The 21731-nt window shown below is 40.4% G+C and overlaps 2 protein-coding genes across 3 annotated transcripts; both read right to left on the bottom strand.

Moving 5' to 3' along the window:
- Positions 1-838: 838 nt before the first annotated feature.
- Positions 839-7092, bottom strand: epor (erythropoietin receptor). The gene is made up of 8 exons (XM_005926751.3): positions 4595-7092; positions 4346-4481; positions 3916-4082; positions 3420-3571; positions 3175-3331; positions 2936-3023; positions 2716-2803; positions 839-2593 (listed from the first exon to the last, which is right to left on the bottom strand). The coding sequence occupies exons 1-8, from the start codon at positions 4698-4700 to the stop codon at positions 1850-1852; spliced, it is 1638 nt and encodes a 545-aa protein (XP_005926813.1). The 5' UTR covers positions 4701-7092; the 3' UTR covers positions 839-1849.
- Positions 7093-7322: 230 nt separating this feature from the next.
- Positions 7323-21522, bottom strand: rab3db (RAB3D, member RAS oncogene family, b). 2 transcript variants are annotated; one of them, XM_005926749.3, is made up of 5 exons: positions 21180-21522; positions 18589-18851; positions 13441-13559; positions 8397-8521; positions 7323-8239 (listed from the first exon to the last, which is right to left on the bottom strand). In XM_005926749.3, the coding sequence occupies exons 2-5, from the start codon at positions 18832-18834 to the stop codon at positions 8052-8054; spliced, it is 678 nt and encodes a 225-aa protein (XP_005926811.1). In that variant the 5' UTR covers positions 18835-18851; positions 21180-21522; the 3' UTR covers positions 7323-8051. The 2 variants fall into 2 exon arrangements, with proteins under 2 accessions (XP_005926811.1, XP_005926812.1); XM_005926750.3 differs by having other exon boundaries at positions 18589-18825; positions 21180-21519.
- Positions 21523-21731: the final 209 nt, after the last annotated feature.

Here is a 21731-nt window from a genome sequence, read left to right as displayed (position 1 = left end):
ACTAAAATAATTCAACAGTGTTGAGAAACGTGCTTTTAGAGTAACTACAATTTCAGTTGCTAGATGTTTTTGAGCAACAAAATCAAACAAGGATGTGCAAAAGTATGGAAATCAATTTTTTGGAGTGATTGATGAAAATGGATATTGGCTTAAAATGTCCCCACGCCCTGCATTAGTAGTGGTTACTAGATTTCTTTTACTTCAAGATCCAAGGTTTTCTTGGAAATGGCAGCAATTTACAGATTTGATCATCCTCTCAAACAATTGTGATAAAAACAGAAAACAAAAACTGTATTATTATGTACAAGTACAGTGAGTTTCACACTTGGATATGATCCAAAATATCCAAAAGTTCTTAAAATTTAAAAAACCTCAAATGAACACCTACAAATAACATATTAAAAATATCTATTACTTATCAAAAGCAAAGCCAAAATGCAGGAGCAGTATAGAAAGACTGAGTACAACCTGTCACTTAAAGCTCGAGAACTCAGATCAATTCAATTATATTTTTATAGCGTCAAATCACAACAAGATTGCCCTTTATATTGTGAGGTAAAGACCCTACAATAATACAATGGAGGTTCCATTAACTGAAAGAGGGCATGCTTTTTCATAACTGCAGATGGCTGCCAGATTTGCCATAATTATTTTTAAAAAGACAGAGAGCGTTATAGATTTTAGCAAATGTTAGCCAAGCTAAGTTTATTTGTCGTTTTGGAATAATATACACTTGATGCTGAGTAATCTGAGTTTGAAAAAAAACAACACAACTTTCTTTTTCACAGCAGTGATGATGAAAAATTAAGTAGCAACAGCTGTGATGACGAGCTTGTTCTTGCACAATGATGATGTTTGTACAAAGTTTCTTCTGGTAATTGGATGATTGAGTAGGTGCTATTTCACAGTTTAATGTCGGTAATGATACAATTTATCAAAGATTGCCGAAACTTGAAGTTTGACTTTAGAACAATGTAAAAAATGTGAAAGTCGCATTACTTCTAACAAGAAGACATAACTCCTACTGCTTTGTTCACCTAAAATTCTGTTATGCTGCACGGAAAGCATTATATAGAGAATGCTGCTCTAACCAAGCAGCATGAACTGCTTTAAGCAAGTTCATTTTTGTCTGTGTAGCTTTTGTGATGTGTGAATTAGGGTGCTAAACGGTGCCACATGCTGAGAAATATAAAAGCTCTATCAGCTGAAAATTATAAAATTTAGTTAAAGCAGTACATTTATTCTATACCTTAAACATGATATGAAAACAAAAGTATGCTATCAATTAATAAGGAGAATGGTGTTAGCTGTGCCAAGTTTGTACTTCTTGCTCCTTTGCACCTCTGTGAACCTACAGGTTTTTTAACACTATTAACACTTACTTTTGTGCAGTCTTTCACAAGAATACCCCGTATTCATTAAATGCTATAAAAGGAAAACTGCTATTATATTGGCAATAGGTTATGAATAACTACTTCCTTATTTACCATCAATGAACAGTAATTAGATAGCAAATTAATTATATTTGTAGAATATGGTGCAGACTGCAGCATCAGAAAGTGCTTTATAATGGCTAATAAAGAACCAGTCTGCTACCAGTATGCATGCTAATAAGAAACCTGTTAATGGTCAATATGTATGCCTTAACATGAAGCTTTACAAAATTCTTCATGGTGGAGAAACTCAAGAAGTTCAATCCCTCAGTGTCCTGTACAGAGTTCTTTAGCTTACACTGTGGTGTCAGTCACCTCCCCAGTTACTTTCGTAGCAGTTGATGGGAAGCCATGTTGCCTTGGGTGAATATCCAAATTCCCTTACAGAGTCTGTTTTAAAACAGTTTAGCTTCCTCTCAGCCATCACCATGGACAGGGTACTGCCTCACCAAGAAGGGTTTCCTGTGAGCAGGGATCATGTTCTTGTACTCGTTAGTGTAGACGGGCACTTTTCCATTTTCATCAACTCTGCTCATGGGGCTATAGTCCATTGAGACCCCAGAGTCTGCCACTGCCATGTAGGTGTACCCGGGGCCCTTGGCCATCCAGGCATGGTTTGGGTACTCAAAACTGGACTGGGAAGAAATGCAACCTGATCCAGAGCTTTGAGGCGCTGATCCCAGGTCAGAGTGAGATTCACACAATGCTGTATTTCCAGAGGGAAAAAGAGCCTCAAGGGGCAAGGCTTCCTCAAGGTTGCTATCCACGCGCTCATCGTCACTGTTGTTGTTGGCACTGAGGGTGACGTAGGTGTCTTGAGACTCCAGCAGAGAAGACTGCGAGCAGGGAACCTGGTGCTGGTGGAGTGCCCGCAAGCGGTCCAGTAACCAGTGGTGGTGCGGTGCGGCTCTTTCCCCATCTGTCTCGCCATCTAAATTGTCTTTTACCAACAGTGCTCTCTCTTCAACCCCATTCCTCAATTCCCTGCCCTCATTCCTGACTGTACTCAAAGCTCTAGAGGCCTTGGGTGGCAGAGGTGGAGAGGGCAGTGAGGGGCATAGGCTCAGTTCTGAGAGTACTTCCAGAGGAGAGGGGCATTCTTCTGAGTAGATGAAAGCTGGCGTCAACCACAAACCTCCATTGGTTTGGCCTAACCACTCCTATAGAAAAACAAAAAGAATATGATGGTGTTGATGTGAGCATGTTACATTAAGCTCAAAGTGTCATTGTGCCAGGCTAAGGCTCAGTCTGCATGGCTGTAGACTCTTAATATTTTTCTTACCTGAAAGTTCCCACCATAAATGGTAAAAAGACCCTGAAATTTGCTGTCAGGAGTTGGAATAGCTGGCCAAATCTTCTTTATAAGGAACCTAGAAAAGGAACAGACTCTTAAGATATATTTCACAACTTGTGTTTTCTGTTATTGCCACTTAAAATTCTTGAAGGACATTTTTTGAGACCAGACAGTAAGCAATCTGTTTGTGTGGGCCAGGCTGACTGACCTATGATGGGACAGGAGCATAGCAAGACACAGGACAATGAAGATGAAAGAGATGATGAGCGTCAGGGAGATGATGAGTGGATCAAATTCTAGGGGAGGAACAGAATGATCAATGTGTGTTAGATCACTGAATACGGTAAAAAAAAAAAACCATGGCATCATTTAGTCCCTTTCATGAGTTGCCAGTGCTTTTGGGGTACATAATACATTTTTGTTATGCATTTTGATGTGAATAACCACCTGTAGGAAGAGTTTCCATGAACACTGGGTCACTCCAAGCACTCCAGTAGCCATTGTAGCTAACTCCATCCAGTTTTACACGGACTTGAACCTTGTACTTTCTACTGAACTGCAGGCCTCTCAAGATATATTCTGAGCATGCCCGGGCCACTTCAACCTGCAAAAAAGCCCCAAAAAGTCCATGTGCGGCCATCATTAAACCTGCTGCTCAGAGTTTAATGTTCAAATGGGTGAGGCTGCTTTACCTGCCCAATGTGGCTGTCAGCCAGAGAATAGAAGACCTCATACATCATGCTGTCATCCATGTACTTCAGAGGAGGTGGCACCCAGCTGACATTCAGCTGGCCTTGCTGACCTGTGCTGCTCACTGTTACATTAGCAGGAGGATCCAGAAGAACTGCACACAGACATAGAGTTGCATAGCAGTTAAGAGAAGACTGTTCCCTGCAAAGTCTCACTTTGAAACACTTCCCCTCAATCTATAGGTACCTTGATGCAATGCTGCATGCATACTTAGTAGAAATGGGCAGATGATGGCAGTTATTTCAACCTACAGTACACAATTTTGTTTTTAGGCACTCAGCAGGTGCATAGCCCCTTTAACCATCACTTTGAACCATGTTAGTGTAGAATGTAAGGCACAAATACTTAAAAACGTATTTAAAAAGCATTAATCTAGTGCTAAGCTTTGCAGAATTTGTTGGCAGGAGCACCGTTTGCAGAAAAAAAAACATCACTTACAGACGAGTTCGATGAGGAGGCTGCGATTGTGTATCAGTATTCCCTCCCGATGAACTTGGATGTCCATTTGGACAAACATCTGAATTCGGTTGAGATGGCATACAATCAGCATTTTCCCACCTGCTGCAGGGACGGCACTGAGGGGGCACCTGCTGCTGTTTTCATTTCTGCTCAGGATAGAGGAAAATGGGAACATTGTGATAGTAATATTGTATTTTAGTTTTTGTTTTGTAAACAAATCAAGCATTTGGATTATTTTTTAATAATAGGCTCTGGAACTGAAGCGGTAAAAAAAACCCTAAAAAAGTATAAGGGGTATCTCCTGAAACCACCCTGAAATACTTTCATTGTAGGTTGTGTAATATGAAAAAGAGATAAAAGGAAAAATCACCACATAGACTCGTTTTATCTAATAATAAGTGTGACTTACTGGTAGGTGTATGTAAAGGAGTACTGATGCACAGAGCCAGCTCTCTCCTCATCTTCCTCCCAGAAGCACGTGAAGTCCTTCTTCCCTTCAGCAAAGCATTTGGGGGTTTCTGGTTCTTCTTTCAGGAGAATGGACACTGAGGGTGGCAAATTGGAAATGTGAGAGCACTATGTGAAATGGCATGATAGGAGCACACTAAAGCCTTCCTGAAAAGTTCCAGAAAAAAAACAAAATCAAAAGATGCCTTACCTTTCTCCTCGAAATCTCGAGCGTCTTGGAGGGTGGAACCCGCTCGCGCGATGCAGGCTATCACGCAAAGTGCCAACAGTCTACTCAGAATCTCACATGTCATCATGTCTTCTCGGGGAACAGAACGACCTCGGCCCTCTATTGTCCACCTGCATCACCGGAAAATAACCTGCCACAAACACATCTGCCGCAGCTCTCTCCTCGCTTGTTTTGTGTTTCGATACCATGCATAGCGCAGCGCGGTTATTACGCGCCTGCTCGTGAGCGATAAGGTGCTTATACGCCGAGCTGTTTACTTTCTCCTTGAGTGAGAACAGAAGAGGTGGGGCAAATAAAGTCTTTCAGAACTTTTTGGCATGGTGGGCGGGAATCACGCGCTCATTGATGTTTACAACATGTTTGCGACGTCTGAGATCTGTATTGCGTAAAGGCGCGCAGATAGAGAGTTCGATCGATAGATAGATGGATATTTAGATGGATAGATAGATAACAGCCCTTTTTGAGGAAATGGTGCGCAAACACTGACTGGCCCGAGGAGGTGGTCTGTAGTCCCCTGCTGTCTCCTGGGACAGTTTAATTCCTGCATGTGCTCATGTAACAGAAACCGCTGAGTACCCACTCACACTCTGTACGAAGCAGGCCTAAACGGTTCCTTATCTACTCACTGCACCCCCGTGTTTTCTTGGTTTGGCTAGTATTATCAGAGGTGCAGACAGCCCTGTTTCTTCACCCAAGATAAGTAGTCTCAGCCCATCCCCGTCAGTTTAAATGCAATTCAGCACGTGTTTACATCACTTACAAAGGGCAGTATGATGACTGTGAGATGGGCACCGACGTAAAGAGCTACGTTTTGTTTAAATAATGACACATTTGCATACATTTGCTCACTTCAGTTTCACATCCCTTCCAGTCAGCTAAGTGAGAATTCTGTTTAGAAGCAGAGGCCTCCCTTGCATACGGAAGGGAAGTTGTCTTATGGCAGGAAGAAGACATCTGTATTGTTGCGGAGGACAAGGACAGAATGTGGTTTCTCTGTTTCTTCAGATAAAACAGATGTTTGGGGTTAGGATGTGTGATTCCTGGTCATAAATTAAACCTTAGATGTAGCCATGACCGCAAAGACACGTGTGCAGGTTTCAGAACTCATTTATGAGATGAAGAGACTATTGTGCTCCCCCCCGTCTTTTTTGTAGTGAATATATTCTTTATTTTCATAAACAGATTTCTACATTTGTCCTTGTTTATAAGATGCACTTTTTTCTTTCCAAACAATGGGTTCACCCTGCACATTCAGAAAATATAGTAAACGGCACAAAGGGTCTAATCTCCCATCTTTTAGAAAGCTATCAATCAGGAATGTAAGACATTAAAATACATATGCCATAAGCATAAGAAAGAAAGAAAGAACATCTCTAGGACTAAAAGCTGAGGTTCAAACCTGTTTGCACAAGAGCGTCTGAGCACAATGGCAGATACCTGCTGAACTAAAATGTGATATCAGTGGACAGAGCAGAACAGCATGTTTCAAGCAGCAGTCCCCATCAGAAGCTCAGTAAGAGAAACATGGTTTTTGCATGCCATTTTAATACACTGCAAAACTGCATGATATAATACAAATAGTGTTATGAATTACTGATCTTGCACACAACTTCCCTATTTTAGACCCCTGCATCAAAGCGCAGCATGCCACAGACACGTGATATGATAACATCTAATACCTGTCAAACTATATCACTATTCAGCAGCACATGCTGACATGAGCGATAAGTGGCCGCAGGCTCGTACAGTAGCAGGGAGTGGGCTGACCAGCAGTTAGCAGTGTGAGGCTGCTATCGCTGTACAGAGGCTATGGTTAATACTAACTGACAGTCAACAGTCTGCACATGGATGGTAATAATGAAAATAAAAAGATTTAAAAACAAAACAAAACAACAACACACAATTCTTGTATTCCCATCCCTGATTTGTGGTGAAATCCAAAAGACGCTCCAAATTTCAATCTTTCCCATCAGGATGACGTTTTCAGGAGGGTCAAACTGACCTTTCAACACTGAAATCTTGTCCAAACAGCAGGAACAAAACAAGATGTATAAAATACAATTATGTGGAGTCATTCTAAAACTGCATTTTATTCACATTGATTTATAACAGTAATGGGGAATAAAGTGATGCTCTGCACCGGCTCACTGTTCCTCCTGATAGTTGCAACAGCACGGTTGGTGTCCGGACTTATCGTCCTCAAAGATCAGTGGTTGTCCCCCTTTCTGGGCACAAACACACATAATGTGCTGCACTTCCTGAAAACAGTCGTGTCAGTAACAAACAAAGGGAAAAAAAGATAATTCACCACATTGTAACTGCTCACCTACTAAACACAGTACCATGCTACAGTTAAGGGAGCAGTATGTGTGTGTTTGTGTGTGTGAGACAGAAGGCGGACAGAGGACATGTCACATGAGGGGCTTGCTGACACTAGTACATCACACTGTGTGGCAGACCTGACATTTAGTAAACAGCAAGAAGAAGAGGTGAAGGGAAGCTCTAGACTGGAGTAGACTGGTCACACGTGTTTGTACAGTAGTTATTACGCTTCTACTGCAGCTGATTTACTATATTCTAAGTGAGTCTAAGTATGTTTTGAATATGAAGTTTAGTATATCGATGTCTTTATGCTTGGCTAAGTTAACCAGCTCTAGGCAGTAGTTTTACTTACCATATGCAGCAGTGGTTCTTTTTTTTTTTTTTTTTTTACTCCTGACAAGAAAGCAAAGTTCTTGTCAAACTTGCCCTTGAGGGTTGGCAATGCTGAAAACTTTCAGCACGCTGTGCAAGACTCCTTCATGTTTCCTCCCTTTAATCAGTCCCTAGAGGGGAGCATCCTGGACAAGACTCATCAAGCACAAAACGTCTCGGAGCTGCTAAAATCCATCAGAAATCAATACCTTAATAAATATTAGACCGAAGACAAGTCCTATTGGAACTTGACATTACTGGTTTCTACAGTATAACACATTTAAACAGTTCATCGATCAAATCAAAAATTTCAAGATAAACTGATAGCTAGCTTGTTGCTGTCTATAAAAATATTTGTCTAAGAAAACTGAATGCACTGAATAAATGTTTCACTAGATTTCACGTGGTAGTTAATGGGGCTACAGCAGTCAAAGAGGTGTATGTGGCGGCTTAAAGTCTGCAGGCTTAAAGTCTCCCTTAAGAGAAAGAAAGTGACAGAGTGGGTCTCTTCGAAGGAAAGACAGGTCTGAGGAGGAGGAGGATGTGCTGAAGATTATCTGTGCTGTGTAGATGGGGCAGAGCTCGGTATGGCTCAAGTGAAAGGGGAGGTGCGGCACTTTTCATGGTTGAGGCACAGACAAGTTATTCTTCAGTGTGTGTGTGTGTGTGTGTGTGTGTGTGTGTGTGTGTGTGTGTGTGTTGGGAGACTAAGAAGGCAGATGGTTTAGCAAGCACAGCCCCCGTGGCTCTCTGAAGGTGAGTCTTTAAGGCCCTGGTTGCTGTGGTTGGCTATGAGGTTGGCGTCTCCTTCCATGCTCTCGTTCATCTTCTCACAGATAACATCCACTAGACGTTCAAACACCTGCTTGACGTTGATGTTGTCCTTGGCACTGGCCTCAAAGAACTGAAAACCTGACATGAAGCAAAGTCACAAAGCTAAATGGTATTTCAGTTCATGTGCGATGAAAAATAGATGTACTAATGTCAGAATCTACAAAAAAGACAAGTCAAACGTGTCTGCAGACTCTAAGCTAAAAAGAAATAACACTGTGACACTAACGGCTTTTACCTAGCTCCTCAGCCAGTCGCTGGCCATCCTCTGTGGGTATAAGCCTGTCATCCTCCAGGTCACACTTGTTACCAACCAGGATCACCTGAGCATTGTCCCACGAGTATGTCTTGATTTGTGTTGCCCTGAAAGACAAAACCAGAGTTGCAAAGTCTACATGATTAACAGCAGAAAAAAATGTATATATATAGGACACTCTGATTAAACTATTCTTACTATAATGATCAAAGCATATGTATATACATATGTGTGCATGAACTGTATCTCTTAACGGGTAAGCCAATCAGAATAACATACAGTGGTCCCTCGTTTATCGCGGGAGTTACGTTCTAAAAATAACCCGCGATAGGTGAAATCCACGAAGTAGCCAACTTTATTTTTTACAATTATTATAGATGTTTTAAGGCTGTAAAACCCCTCACTACACACTTTATACAGTTTTCTCAGACAGGCATGAACATTTTCACTTTTCTTTCTTGTTTAAACACTCGAAGTTCAAACCTTGCAGACAAATAAGTCCAGTATTATAGAATGAAACCAAAGGCACCCGCAGGTGATGACGTCTCATCGACATTGTTGTGTTTGTTGGGGAGAAAACTTACAAACACACAGTACAGCACTTCAGAGTCATGTTGCTAGCGATCGAAGATTTATGTAAATTTGACAAGCTGAACGCATTCTGTACTGTGAAGGAGACACGGCACGAGATCAACTGAAAATAGTCAACAGCCAATCAGGATGCAGAACACAATGCGCTGTAAAAAAAGGTATGCAAAATTGCACACACACACAAAAATAAAATCTGCGAAACAGCGAGGTGAACCGCGTTTTACCGAGGGACCATTGTATACGCAAAACATTGTTACATATACAACAACTATTAATATCTATATGTTAAAAAAAACGATTTATTATAAATCCCACTGTTTTACTTCTTCATATACATCCTTTTCATTCTGTTATCTCTTTGCCAATGCAGTGTTGGGTCGCCAGCGCCCAAAGCCAAAGACATTTTAGCAACCATCACGACTGAATGAACCCTTCAGCAAGTAATACTACATTTTATCTAAAACTTAATTTTTCATTTTAAATATTTTGTGGTTTTTGCTTATCATTCTTGTTTTGAATAAAGAAGAAAAAAGATATATAGGGCGAGTTTTTCCTAGTGTCAATAAAACTGTTGTTTTGAAAGCTAAATGTTTTCTCTTCTTTCTTGGTAAAGGATTCCAACTGCACAAAAATTTTCATTTTATAATGCACCAAATGTATTGATTATGTGACATGTCCCTGATACCAACCCACAGGGTCCCAACCCTCTTTAGTCTGAGGACGTGGCATCCATGATTCCCACATTTTGAATCATCAGTCACAGAACAGTTTTCCACTTGACCTCAGACTGCCCTGAAGAGGTTTAGGCCAATCACCTGCCAGCCGCATGACAGAGATTAAACTGCATATAAGGACGCAGTGAAGAATTGTGTTCACAGAGAATAGTATTCAGAATTGTTCCTGAGATCATCGAGTTAAACTCCTAGTTATGCCTGTTGTTAATGACGTTTTTTAAAATGCATTTGAAATGTATTTGAAATACATTTCAAATGCATTACTGGTCTCTCATCTCATCTCCAATGAGCATTTTTTTTCTAAAAGCTATATGATTTCTCAGTTTCAACAGTTTATATGTTGTCTTTGTACTTTTTGTATTGTCTACTGTACTTTGTACTACGTTCAGTTAAATATAGACTTTATTGTACATTATTTACAAATTCTTGCATTAATATAGCACGGCAATGCATTTCTCATCTAATTTGGGCTGCAACTCCAAACCACAAGAATCTAAACCCCCTGCAGGGGGTTGGTGGCACCCCTCAGGCTCCTACTAGATACATTTATGGAATCAATTTCTAAATCCTGGGTGACGTCCTTCTCAAATTATCGCATTCACAAGATTTTCAGAAAACTTGTCCTCTGCCCACTGATCTTGACGCTGGGATCACTGATTTTGAACTGTTTTGAGATTTTTAGTAGATATACCTACGGTATCAATTTGAAACTCCTACATCTCTTTGTTCTAAAGTTCACAAACTTCAGTGTCTACGTCAGGGTGACAACATTACGGCTGAGGGGTAAAAACCAGCTATCCAGTGCTGTTAAGTGTTTTTAAATAAACATTTTTATTTAGAATCATCCAAATATGATAAGTAGCATATTTGCTGTAGATTCACTAAACTCTTTGGGAAATCTGGCAGAAAAAATACATTGAGGTCCATACCTTGTTAGACAGTGACACAAATTTGAAGTTTGCCCACGTACACCATTGCAGTGGGTGTTAAATGATCAAGATATGATTGAACTGCAGACTTCCACCTATAACTCAGCTATTTTTATACACAATACATTGTTTTCAGATGTTCAAAATGAATGGGACAAACTAACATGAATTTAAATATAAAGACTTTTTTAAACTTTGTTGAAAATCCTTTTCAGACAGTGACACCTGAAGTCTAGAACCCATGGATGTCACCAGATGCTGCCTTTACCTTCAGCTGCTCTTTGTGGATCATTCTGCATTCAAATTTTAAGTTAATAACTGGGAAGCGCTCTGCTAGGTTGAGATCATGTGACTGACTTGGCATTTGAAGTATCTCCAATTTCTTTGTGGTATGCTTCAGATCATGAGCAGTTTTCTCCTTCTCCACACTTTTCTCTTTCCATTATTCTGGTACGTTCATCTTGGTTTCATCTGTTCAGAGAATTATTTTCAGAACTGCACAGACTTTTTTAGATTTTTTAGATGTTCTTTTGAACTTCCTCTTCTTGAGACGAACAGGAAGTTCTATATTTACATTCACCCTTCGTGAATGTAAATATAAAAGGACTTGTTAGATACCTTCTATATTTACATTCACAAAGGATTGATTGTAGACCTTGACAATGATACCTTCTCAAGAGTGTTTTTAACTTGGTTAGATGTTGAGAGGCTGTTTTTCTTAATTGTGAAAAGAACTCTCCAATCATGTATTTTGTCTTCTGTTGTCTTTCAGGCTTTTTGGTATTGCTGAGGCGGCCACTGCATTCATTATTTTGAAGAATGGCTCCTCCTAAAATAGTGCTGTCTCAGCGATAGGTTTACTTTTATTTTTCTGCCTTTTGATGGCCTCCCTCACTTGCACTGACATCAATGGCACCATCTTTGGGCCTCATTATAAGTCACGTTACTATTAAACCATTAAAGATTTTGTTTGTTCATTTCTTTCAATTAAAGCTGAAAATCTGCACTTCAGTCATATCTTGATTGTTTCCACTGTGGCTGTGTACAGAGATAAAACTACTTAACTTTGTACAATATATTATTGCTCTAACTGTATATAAAAAGGACAAAGAAGAACAGGGATGTCACGTTTACGGCTCAGTTCACAACTGACCACATGATGGCACTAACATACCAAAAACCCCTTCATGTTCCATCAACTGGCATCAACTTCACACTTTAGATAAAATACTCGAGAATAGAGCAGGGCGATATGGCCAAAAATATTTATCACGATATATATTTGAAAATTTGCGATAACGATATAACTGACGATATAATTGATGCGAGACAAAATACAACTCCACAACATTACTAGCGCAAAAAGACAACCTTCCATTTATTTTCACTTAAACAAGAAGCTGGTTTTTATGTACATTAAAGCTTTATAAAAATGTAACAGTGCAAATGCAAATTCCTTGCTGAAAGTTTAACCAAAAGGCATTTCCAGTAGAAATGGGCTGACATATCCTGAGCATAACCATGTATAATATCCACTGAAGTTAAAAAGAGGTGCTTTGCAACATTAAACTGCAGTGTGCAGTACGTATTTTTCGGACCATAAGGTGCACGGGATTATAAGGCACATTAAGCGAAACAAAGCAGTCAGATAAATCAAACTTTATTAAACTCATTCTTCTTGCTTCCTCCACTTCTGTACCATTGATTCATTAATGTTGAATTCTCTGGCAGCTGCTCTATTCCCATGTTGTTGCAGTATATTAATGACTAACCTCGTATTGTGGATGGATTATCTCAGTTGTTCTCCTGACTGAAGATTGGTCCGTTTACAGCATCCTGCCATGCGATTGCATTTGTCTCTAACCAGAGGAACCTTAACGTTAACTTTTATAAGTGGAAAAGTGTTAGTGTTTGTCCTCCAGCTTCACTGTTTATGTTATGCTAACATAGCTGTGTCGCTAGCGATCACGTAGCACATAATTATATACCAGCTAGCCCAACTTCAGTAACCCTACAAACGTCACTGCTGTTTAGTTTCCTGTCTTCATTTATGTTGGAAGTGATAGCAGAGCTGTACGTTTGATTTTTTTCAGAAATCTCTCAGTCAGAACATGCTATATCATGCTTAGGTAACTAGCGAAACTAGCGAGCTAACTTCCGCTAGCTTCCTGCTAGCTTCTAACTCCGTTAAATGTAATACATTTTGTTTTCATGGATGCCTGGAAGTTAAACTCATAGTTACACCTGGTAAAGCAGCAATGCTGATCGTTTTATTAAAGATGAAAGAATTTAGACAGTTTTTAACTCTTAGTGATGCTGCAGTGTTCGTTTGACCTGAAGGATACGGAGTTTAGGACCCAGATTACTCCCAGATTTAAGGGCATCTTAGTCCGACGGCCGCTTGCATGTTCTGCAAAAAAATGTGCTTTGTCGTGTATCTGACGGACAAACACCAAACCAGTTCCACATCACTGAAGTTGCACCATTTTTACAAACCAATTCTGGTTCATCTGTTTCACTCAACAATCGGCCATGTGCGTATGAAAACAAAGGCACTGCGCATGCGCGTTTTACTCATATTCTATCGCGATATTTCATTTTCCTATCGTTGCCTAACATTATACCGGTATTACCGTGAACGGTATAATATGGCCCAGCCCTACTCGAGAATGTATTTTTTTAATTGTTTTTTTTATATAAAACAAAATTACAAATACATAATCTAATGTAGACAGTATTAATAGTAAAGCTTTTCACTCATTCCACACTTACCAGTCCTGAACTGCGTTGAAGGAGTCCTGGTTAGTGATATCATACATGAGCAGGAAGCCCATGGCTCCTCTGTAGTAGGCTGTGGTGATGGTGCGATAGCGTTCTTGCCCTGCCGTGTCCTGCAATTATACAATAATACACAGTCCATGAAATACTTCATTCTATCTGCTTCATTCACTTTACATTTTTAAGGTTAAAAATCTCCAGTATATGATTTTAAACCACAAGGGGGCAGTATTGCCAACACTAACCCTGGACTCTTTCCAAGTAACAGTTATCTAAGGTGTCAGCTTTGACTTGACACTACACAGTCCAAGTAGAGCAAGTTTGACAGTCATCCATTACAGCATTAATGCCCTATAATTGCATTTACATCCTATAATTTAGAAATATCTTGCAGGGATGGCTATTTTAAGCAGAAGGTGGGGATAGGGTTATTTTTCATGTAATGATGCTACTAGTACTCCTAGTTTCACCAGCTTTGATGATTCTTGTTAGTACTGGTTAGGTAAGTTCTTTTCAATTGTTTTTAAGTTAAATTCAAGTCAGATTTGTATTTGGTTTTATTAGACATGTACTGGTAAATATCAGGGTAAGTCAAGGCTCTGCTGCACTCTGTGAGACCTTCATGTAGTTTTTTTCTTCCAAACCAACTGGCTGCATTGCTTCAAAATGCCATTTCTCTGCACCACACAGTCCAGGGGAAGATGGCATTTAGATACGAGCTCCTGCCACAATCATTTCTCATCACACCGGGACTTGCGGCTTGGATTACTAACCACCTGGAGGCTGTGTAATATCACAGCCAACGGCTCAGTTTATTTATTGGACAATTAAAGCATAAAATATCAAAAAGGTAGAGTGAGTTGGTTGATTATCTCGCCGCCACTCTCATGGTTACCTGGTAACCTTTCTAAAGTCCTTAATTTGCATCAGGGGCCTGTGTGTGTCTGATGTTTTCCTCATTTTGATGAGGAGGAAGAGTGGGTTGTCCAGGTAACCAGAGGGCATTGAAGGTTATGAATGTTCCATTACAGCTAGGACTGCTCTAGGTGGACAACCAGAGCGATCCTTCTCACTTTACGAAAACAACCAACACAGAGGGCAGTCTGCTGGTAAAATCCCTCGAGCAGAGTGCTCAAGCTTTATTCTTTAATCTTTCCAGAGCCTGCTCTGTCAGAGTTTATTTTTGTTTCAGTAACGTGTGATATATCCCAGGTCCATCTTTATCTCATCCATGAAGGGATGATCAAATATTTGGCAGCATAATAGCATTACTAACCAAACAGTCAGTCTCCAAGGTTGCTACAATAAACCCCAAACAGTAAACAAAAGCTGCTCCCTCGTGTGCATATATGCGATGACAGATAGGGAGGAGTTTAAATTAGGCTTGTGCACAATCAGAAGCTCTGACGTCTCTGGGACCCTGATCTTTAAACATGCGTCACCTGCGTTTATATAAGCAACCGGCATGAAGCAGTGGCACACACAGGACATCATCCCCAGGGATAGCACGCCCGGGCATATGTGCAGCAGTATTTATGCTAAATGTGCAAAAGGTGTGTGTGTTTGCTTAAAGAAAGGAAATTTATTTCCATGACATGAGAGCAGGGATGTACACAGTGTGTGTGCACAGTGTGTTCATATTGTACATGAGTTCCTGTATGTTCATGCACTGTGCAAGGGCCACGTGGTGCGTTATCAGACTACTTTCCATGATACACACAGTGAGGCTGGCAGCTGGCACAATGGCTTAATCTGCAACTCTCTTTGTCAAAGGCTCTGGTGAATTCTCTTATGTTAGGTAGCCAACTTTAATTTAGCATTCCTGAATTATTACAAAGTTAAATATTAACACGATGTAAGAGAGTGCTTTTTTTAAGACATGCCTGCTGCTCCCACACCCTTTAAATACACTACTGAGTTCGCAGTCGATCTTCGCTATGGCTCAGTGAGACGCTGATAAGGAACTTCCTCTGCTTCCTGAGCCTAGGAAATACCAGGTTTCTTTGTCATCCAACAGCACCATCAGTACTTCAGGGCTGCTTCTGTAGAACCCCATAACAATGTCCTCTAATTATTGAATACAAAGTACACAGTCAAGTTAGTTACTGCTGTTTTTTTATTTCCCTCCTGATCAGCTGTTAGACTAACACCACTAACACTGCATGTCATTTATAAGAGACACAGTTTTAGTAAATGGTAAAAATGGCCTGTATTTGTATAGCGCTTTACTAGTCCCTAAGGACCCCAAAGCGCTTTACACAACCAGTCATCCACCCATTCACACACACATTCACACACTAGGTGACTGTGTGTTTTGGTGTGGGCTCCTCTCGGCTGCTGATTCATTCGGGTCACTGTTTGTGGATCATACAGTGGCTCACAGATTGCTGGTTTGAATGAATCATCTGTTTGATCAGCCTAAACAATGTATATAGACAGGATTTGTAGCATAGTGTGAGGGAAGGTGAGCTGCCAGGATACACCTTATAGTACAATATGAAAGCCCATTCCAAAGTTAACTTTGTTAGTAAAGCTGTCAGTGGGGCTGATCAATCATAGAAGCTGATTCCTGCTGTTTCTCAACTGCTAACTGTAAAAAGTATCATCTCAAAAACTGGCACAGGCATTTAAAGGTACCCATTATAGTTCTCTGAAGGTGGAAGTTTAAAAGAAGAAAAAAAGAAACTGGGGTGAAACAACAGAGTTTGACATATTTTTTTTTGCCCCAGCCCTGGTCCAACACTGAATCCTAGATTTCCCATAATGCAACTACCCATCGATTTTTTAAAAACTAGTAATCCACCCATGCCATCCTGTCACCGTGTTGCAAATAAATTTGAGTGACTTAACCAGATGTTACCATAGAGTTTAAAAAGTGGGGTCAGCCACTGAAGTTCCTTTTGAAGCCCCAACTCTATTTTGGCTGTTGTTACGGCGTGGGGTGGATCCTCATATAATAGTGACCTGTCAAAATGGTCTTTCATGTAATTTACTCTAAATAAACTAAAATTTAAAAAACAAGCATAATGTTGTGTTGATGTTAATAACTGAGGCGGAAAACTCATTGGGAAAGTGTTTACTGAGGTCATAAATCAAGCGAGAAGCAGGGTTATTCTTTCAGAGACTTCAACTCAGTTTGACTTCTTTTTGCAACTACGGCAGTAGTTCCTGAAAGCCAGGGTTGTGCAACTACATTTAAATTAAATTACAATTAGAACTTCTAATGATTATGGCCAAGATGACAGAAAGAGAGACTTTGGTTGACAAAAAGTTTTCAAATGTAGAGTTATTGTGTTAAAGATTCGAGACCTTAATGCTGAACAAAATAATTGTGATTTTTTTCCACAATCGAGCAGCTCTATTTAGAAGACCATCTCACCGACTTCACTTTTCAGACCTTTCCGGAGTTTGCATCCGCTCTACAGTACATCATCTTTTAGTTATAGTCTACAGTGCTGACCCACAGTAGACATTATACAATTAATGTAAGGCTTAAAATTTTTATTCATAATAATCAAACTGTTCACAATCTAATTATGTGTGTTTTGATATTTTTATCTTAACTGTATGACTATTAGGGGAAGTAATGTCTGCTTGCCCGTCAAAGAAATGACAAATTCATGAAAAGCATCGATAGCAAATTCTCCAAAATCATGATCTTGTGTGATAAACATGCATGACAAAATGAGTTAGCAAAGAGGAATAGTGGTGTGAATTACAGCAACAACATCAACTGTCGAACGCAACACGCAACAATACTACAAACTGTAGCTCAGAAAAACAGCTGAATCAACACCTGAAGACTTCAACAACAAGGAAGCATTATGTGCTAATGTGACTGTGGAGCTACTGTACTGTTTCAGATGGTGTTTAACTTACAAACAACACCATCACAACACCTTGCCTGCTATAAATGCTGCACACAACGTATTGCATCAGTGTCTACGTGAAATGTACAGCAACTAAACAATGAATACATCTTAATTTCTCAACCTTGGAAGCAAAAGAGGAAGGAATTTGTGCCCAATTTGTCAAAACACATTTTATATTTAAATGAAGAGGACATCATAACCCACGATAGAGAACACTTTTCCACCTTGGCATCCAGGTGACACTGTAATCAGCAGATAAAGTTAGTTAAAGCTAGTGAACAGTAGCTAAGTATCCAGAAATTTATCTTAAGATTTAGTAGAAATTGTATCTGCTTGGACAGTGATGTCAAACATAAGGCCCGGGCCAGAATTGACCCGGGAAAGACAATCCGGCCCACTAAACGGCTTTGGAAAAAATTTTCTATTAATTGACAGAAACCTTCTGTTTTATAAATACAGCACAGTGTGGAGATTGAGCTACCAGAACTTTTTCTGTAATTTTACACATTTACCTCTTACAGCTTAAGTCCAAATCGTATGGACAGATTTCTTTCATTTACCACAGGAGCATTTCTTTAGCATGTAGAAAACTTAAGAAATACTGTTGAAACTGCATGTATCTAAATGTGTAGTTAAACTGACAGAAAAGGCAGATCCACTTGTCCAGCCCACGTAAGATCAAAATATGGCCCACGATGTAAAATGAATCTGATGTAAAATGAGTCTGATGTCCCTGTTCTAGGCTAACATGTTCACCATACTGATACAAAAGGTGGTCAAAAAAAGTGTCAAAAAACATTCATACCATAACTTTTCTTAAAGGCACGGTACCACTAGATCTAAGGTAAAACAGGCAAACCCTGGCTTACAACTACAACTAAAACTGTAGTAAGCACCACCATCCATCTCCTTTAAACAAATGTTGACACTTAGCAGATGCGTGATAATGGGTAGGAAGTATAAATGCGTATAAAACATGAGGAAGTCATGCTTTTTACATTTACACAATTCACAGGTTACACTTGCACAACTGCCAAACCACAGTTTGAGAAAAATGTATTTTTAAGACTTTTGTTCAGTAAGAAGTGAAAGACTTAACATGTTCTAAACCAATAACACCTTTAGAAGTATGGAGCATCCACTCTGATTTACAACAGCTTATCACAGAGTACACATGAAGCTCCTCTTCATTCTGGCAAACAAAACGGCAGAATGAACTGATGCTGTAGCTTGGCAGAGAGAACTTCTCATTTATCTCAAATCTACCCACCCAGATCTGCAACTTGATCCTCTTGTCATTGCGGAAGACAGTCTTGACCTTGAAGTCAATGCCCACGGTGCTGACGAAAGCGGAGGTGAAGGAGTCGTCGGCATAGCGGAACAAGAAGGAAGTTTTCCCCACGCTGCTGTTGCCAATGATCAGCAGCTTGAACATGTAGTCAAAGTTCTGGTCGGCTGCATCCTTCTGCGAGGGCTGCTGCTGGAGCCGCGACTCAGTTGATGCCATCTGGAGCATTTACGAGAGGGCAAAGTCTATGTAAAAAATCAGGATAAACTAAAGCACTTGCTTGAAACATCCTACCAAAATCAACTAACGGCATCACAACTGCATTATCACATCCCTCACACTGGTTAGTGGTTACAACTAGCAAAGCAGCAGCTGCGTGGACAGACAATCAACGCACAAACATAACACCTCTGTTCACAGCTCTCACACACATAGAAAAATGTTTAGTTTGCAGATTTCTACTGAGGAAAAGCAGAAATCATCATTAATTTAAAGAAGCAGAGAGGAGGAAGTGATTGGCATGTACGCACGCTGAATGACTACTTCAACTAGAAGTTGACTTGATGATGTTGTGACTTAACTAAACAAAATTGCTGATTGTATATATTTTCATTCGATGTGCCATTTATACACACACTAAAAACCTGAAAATTTCCTTTAAATGAAAGTACAGGGCGTCCTGCCATCTGTCCAATCGCTTCATTACAGCCATTAATCTCAGTGTAATCTCTTCTGGGGCAAGTGTGAGATTACCTGCCATCAAACCTTTTATTGTCAGTCAACCAAACACAGGGAGGAGGAGGGCAGAGAGCTGGCCATGTGCGTCCATTCAAACAGACACACACACACGCACACACACACACAGCAGATCAATCGTTGCAGCTCAGCCGTGCCTCTCTCTGGTCAGACCCGTCTCCGTGGAGACCAGACTTTGACTCAGCTGCCCGCAAGACCCATTAGCGGTCAAGGCAGTCAGTACGCTCAGCTTTTAACTGGCCAGATGGAGGTCTCCAGAGCTCAACACAGATATCTATCTCACTACCATGAGAGCTAAAGAAAACAAAATAAGGAGGAAAGAGTGTCTTCACTCTGTACTGTCAGAATAATTGCCATACAGGGCATAAGAGGACAAGTCTGTGTGTTTCACTTGTTAAGAACTCTGTCTGTATATAAGTGTAAGACCACCTTTTTAAAAGTAGCTGCAGTTTAGCTGGAGGGTTAATCCAGACTTTAAGCCTCACTTCAGTTGAGCATTTTAAATTGCCTCTGTGGGTTTTGTATTGTAAAACTGTGTGAAAGTAAAACAAGTTTTCTTTCCTGCTGAATGTGAGCCCTAGGCACACCTGCTATACCCTCTCACGATCCTTTTAAATGGAAAAATGTGTTTCTGGGTATTAAAGGTCCTGGGCCCCACACCACGTCTCCCAATTCTTTCTAATCTCTCAGGATACTGGCTCTGAAACCCTGAATCACATGATGCCTGTGCAACTTGAGGTACATTTTTCTGCTCAGAAATCACATAACATTGATTCACTCATTTTAAAGTGATGTTTCTTAACGGTCTTAACTTCCACTCTACTGAGCTCGGCTTAAGGCTGCAGTACACCGTGTCACTTGTCCTTTGTGTTTACTGTGCAGTGTAGAACGCCTGCAGGCAGAAGCAGACTCACATAAGCTTGCTGACGTTTCATAAAATTTTAAGAAACTAAAACTTTAAAACTTGTTCATTACATGTTGTAGAGATTACAAGAATTTAAAGTGCTTTTCCTGTTGTGGTGTTGCTCAGTTCTGCAGAGTCAAGTTACTTCTGGGTATGCAAATGATCTTTAAAAAAAAAAAAGACAATTGCAAAGCAGGACAGTTATAAAGATTTCTTTCTATGGTCAAAGTACCCAATGGTGTCTCTGAAATAAGTAGAACAATATGAGCAAATAAAAGCAGCTTATTCAAACATCACCACAGGACCAGGTCTCAGTGAGCAGCTGGGAAGACTATGACAAGCACCTGCTCTCATACCACAGACCAGCCATCCTCCATGAAGTGAAACTGGTCATTCAGGGAGCTGCTGAGTGGATGAGAATGGGAGCTCCTTTATTGCACAAAGGAGCGTCATTATCCCCAGTAAAACAAATAGAGGCCATTATGGTATATAGAGCCTGATGGCAGTGCGGCCAGATCCCTCAGCTGGCATTGTTTGCTGAGCCAGAGGCAGCAGTCTGCCTGAACCAACAGGAAATGACCATTATCGATTAGTTGGCAGCAGCACATCTGTTCTCTCATTAGGAGCAGGACCGAGACACAAACACAGATGGAAAATTCAGGCTTAGGCTTCAGTACTATCTCGATACTGGGTGAAAACAAAACAAAACAAATAACAGCTTAGTTTATGTCAACATATTTCCTGCAAAACGAGAGTGTGTATTATTACTCTGTAGGGATAAGCCTACACAGATAAAGGATAAAGCCTAGGGATAAAGCAGGAAACATTGAAGTTTTAGTAAAGGTTCCCAGTTAGTAGTCGGACATGAAGGAAGCACTGTGCAGGAAAACAGCTGGGAAAGGGAGAAACGTACCTCTTTTTTTGCGGAAGAAAGGAAACGTCCAACTCGTTTTCCTTTCTACTTCTGGTATCTCCCGTCCGGTAATACGCGGAGCAAACGACCTATCAAAGTCTGCTAATAAAGTGCACCTGAAATATCCCTCCGACCTGTTTCCCTTCCTCAACAACTACTTTTCTTTTCCTTCGCTTCGCTGTTCGCGGACTACAACCTGCTCTCGGTTTGTGGACAGCTGGGGCTGAAGCCGCGGCTCTCGCTGTGACAGAGTTGGTGCGGACACTCAAGCACCCTAAACGCCACGACACTGTGTAGGTCTGCCACCAGCGCGAGGAGGAGAGAGGGCTGTCCAGCGTGCGTGCGCAAGTGCACGCGCGAGAGCCACACACCCTGAATAAACAACACAAGCAATTTCTAATATCCTTACGCAGACGTGAACGACTCAGTAGTTAATTCAGAATATTATATTATATTATATTATATTATATTATATTATATTATATTATATTATATTATATTATATTATATTATATTTACTCCTATGTTTTCACTATAGGCAGGGCTGCATTA

Source organism: Haplochromis burtoni, unplaced genomic scaffold (genome assembly GCF_018398535.1).
Source record: "Haplochromis burtoni strain Fernald_Lab_line unplaced genomic scaffold, NCSU_Asbu1 Contig_45, whole genome shotgun sequence".
In the NCBI taxonomy this organism is placed as follows: domain Eukaryota; kingdom Metazoa; phylum Chordata; class Actinopteri; order Cichliformes; family Cichlidae; genus Haplochromis; species Haplochromis burtoni.
This window is presented reverse-complemented; position numbering and strand designations above follow the sequence as displayed.

Coding starts and splice junctions, on each gene's coding strand:
- rab3db (XM_005926749.3), bottom strand. CDS start 18,834: ATGCTCCAGATGGCATCAACTGAGTCGCGGCTCCAGCAGCAGCCCTCG. Junction 8,522..13,440: donor TTCAACGCAGTTCAGGACTG/GTAAGTGTGGAA, acceptor TTTGTCTTTCAG/GGCAACACAAATCAAGACAT. Junction 8,240..8,396: donor GCGACTGGCTGAGGAGCTAG/GTAAAAGCCGTT, acceptor GCTTCATGTCAG/GTTTTCAGTTCTTTGAGGCC.
- epor (XM_005926751.3), bottom strand. CDS start 4,700: ATGATGACATGTGAGATTCTGAGTAGACTGTTGGCACTTTGCGTGATA. Junction 3,332..3,419: donor CTGACAGCCACATTGGGCAG/GTAAAGCAGCCT, acceptor GCTTTTTTGCAG/GTTGAAGTGGCCCGGGCATG. Junction 3,024..3,174: donor CATGGAAACTCTTCCTACAG/GTGGTTATTCAC, acceptor TTCCTCCCCTAG/AATTTGATCCACTCATCATC.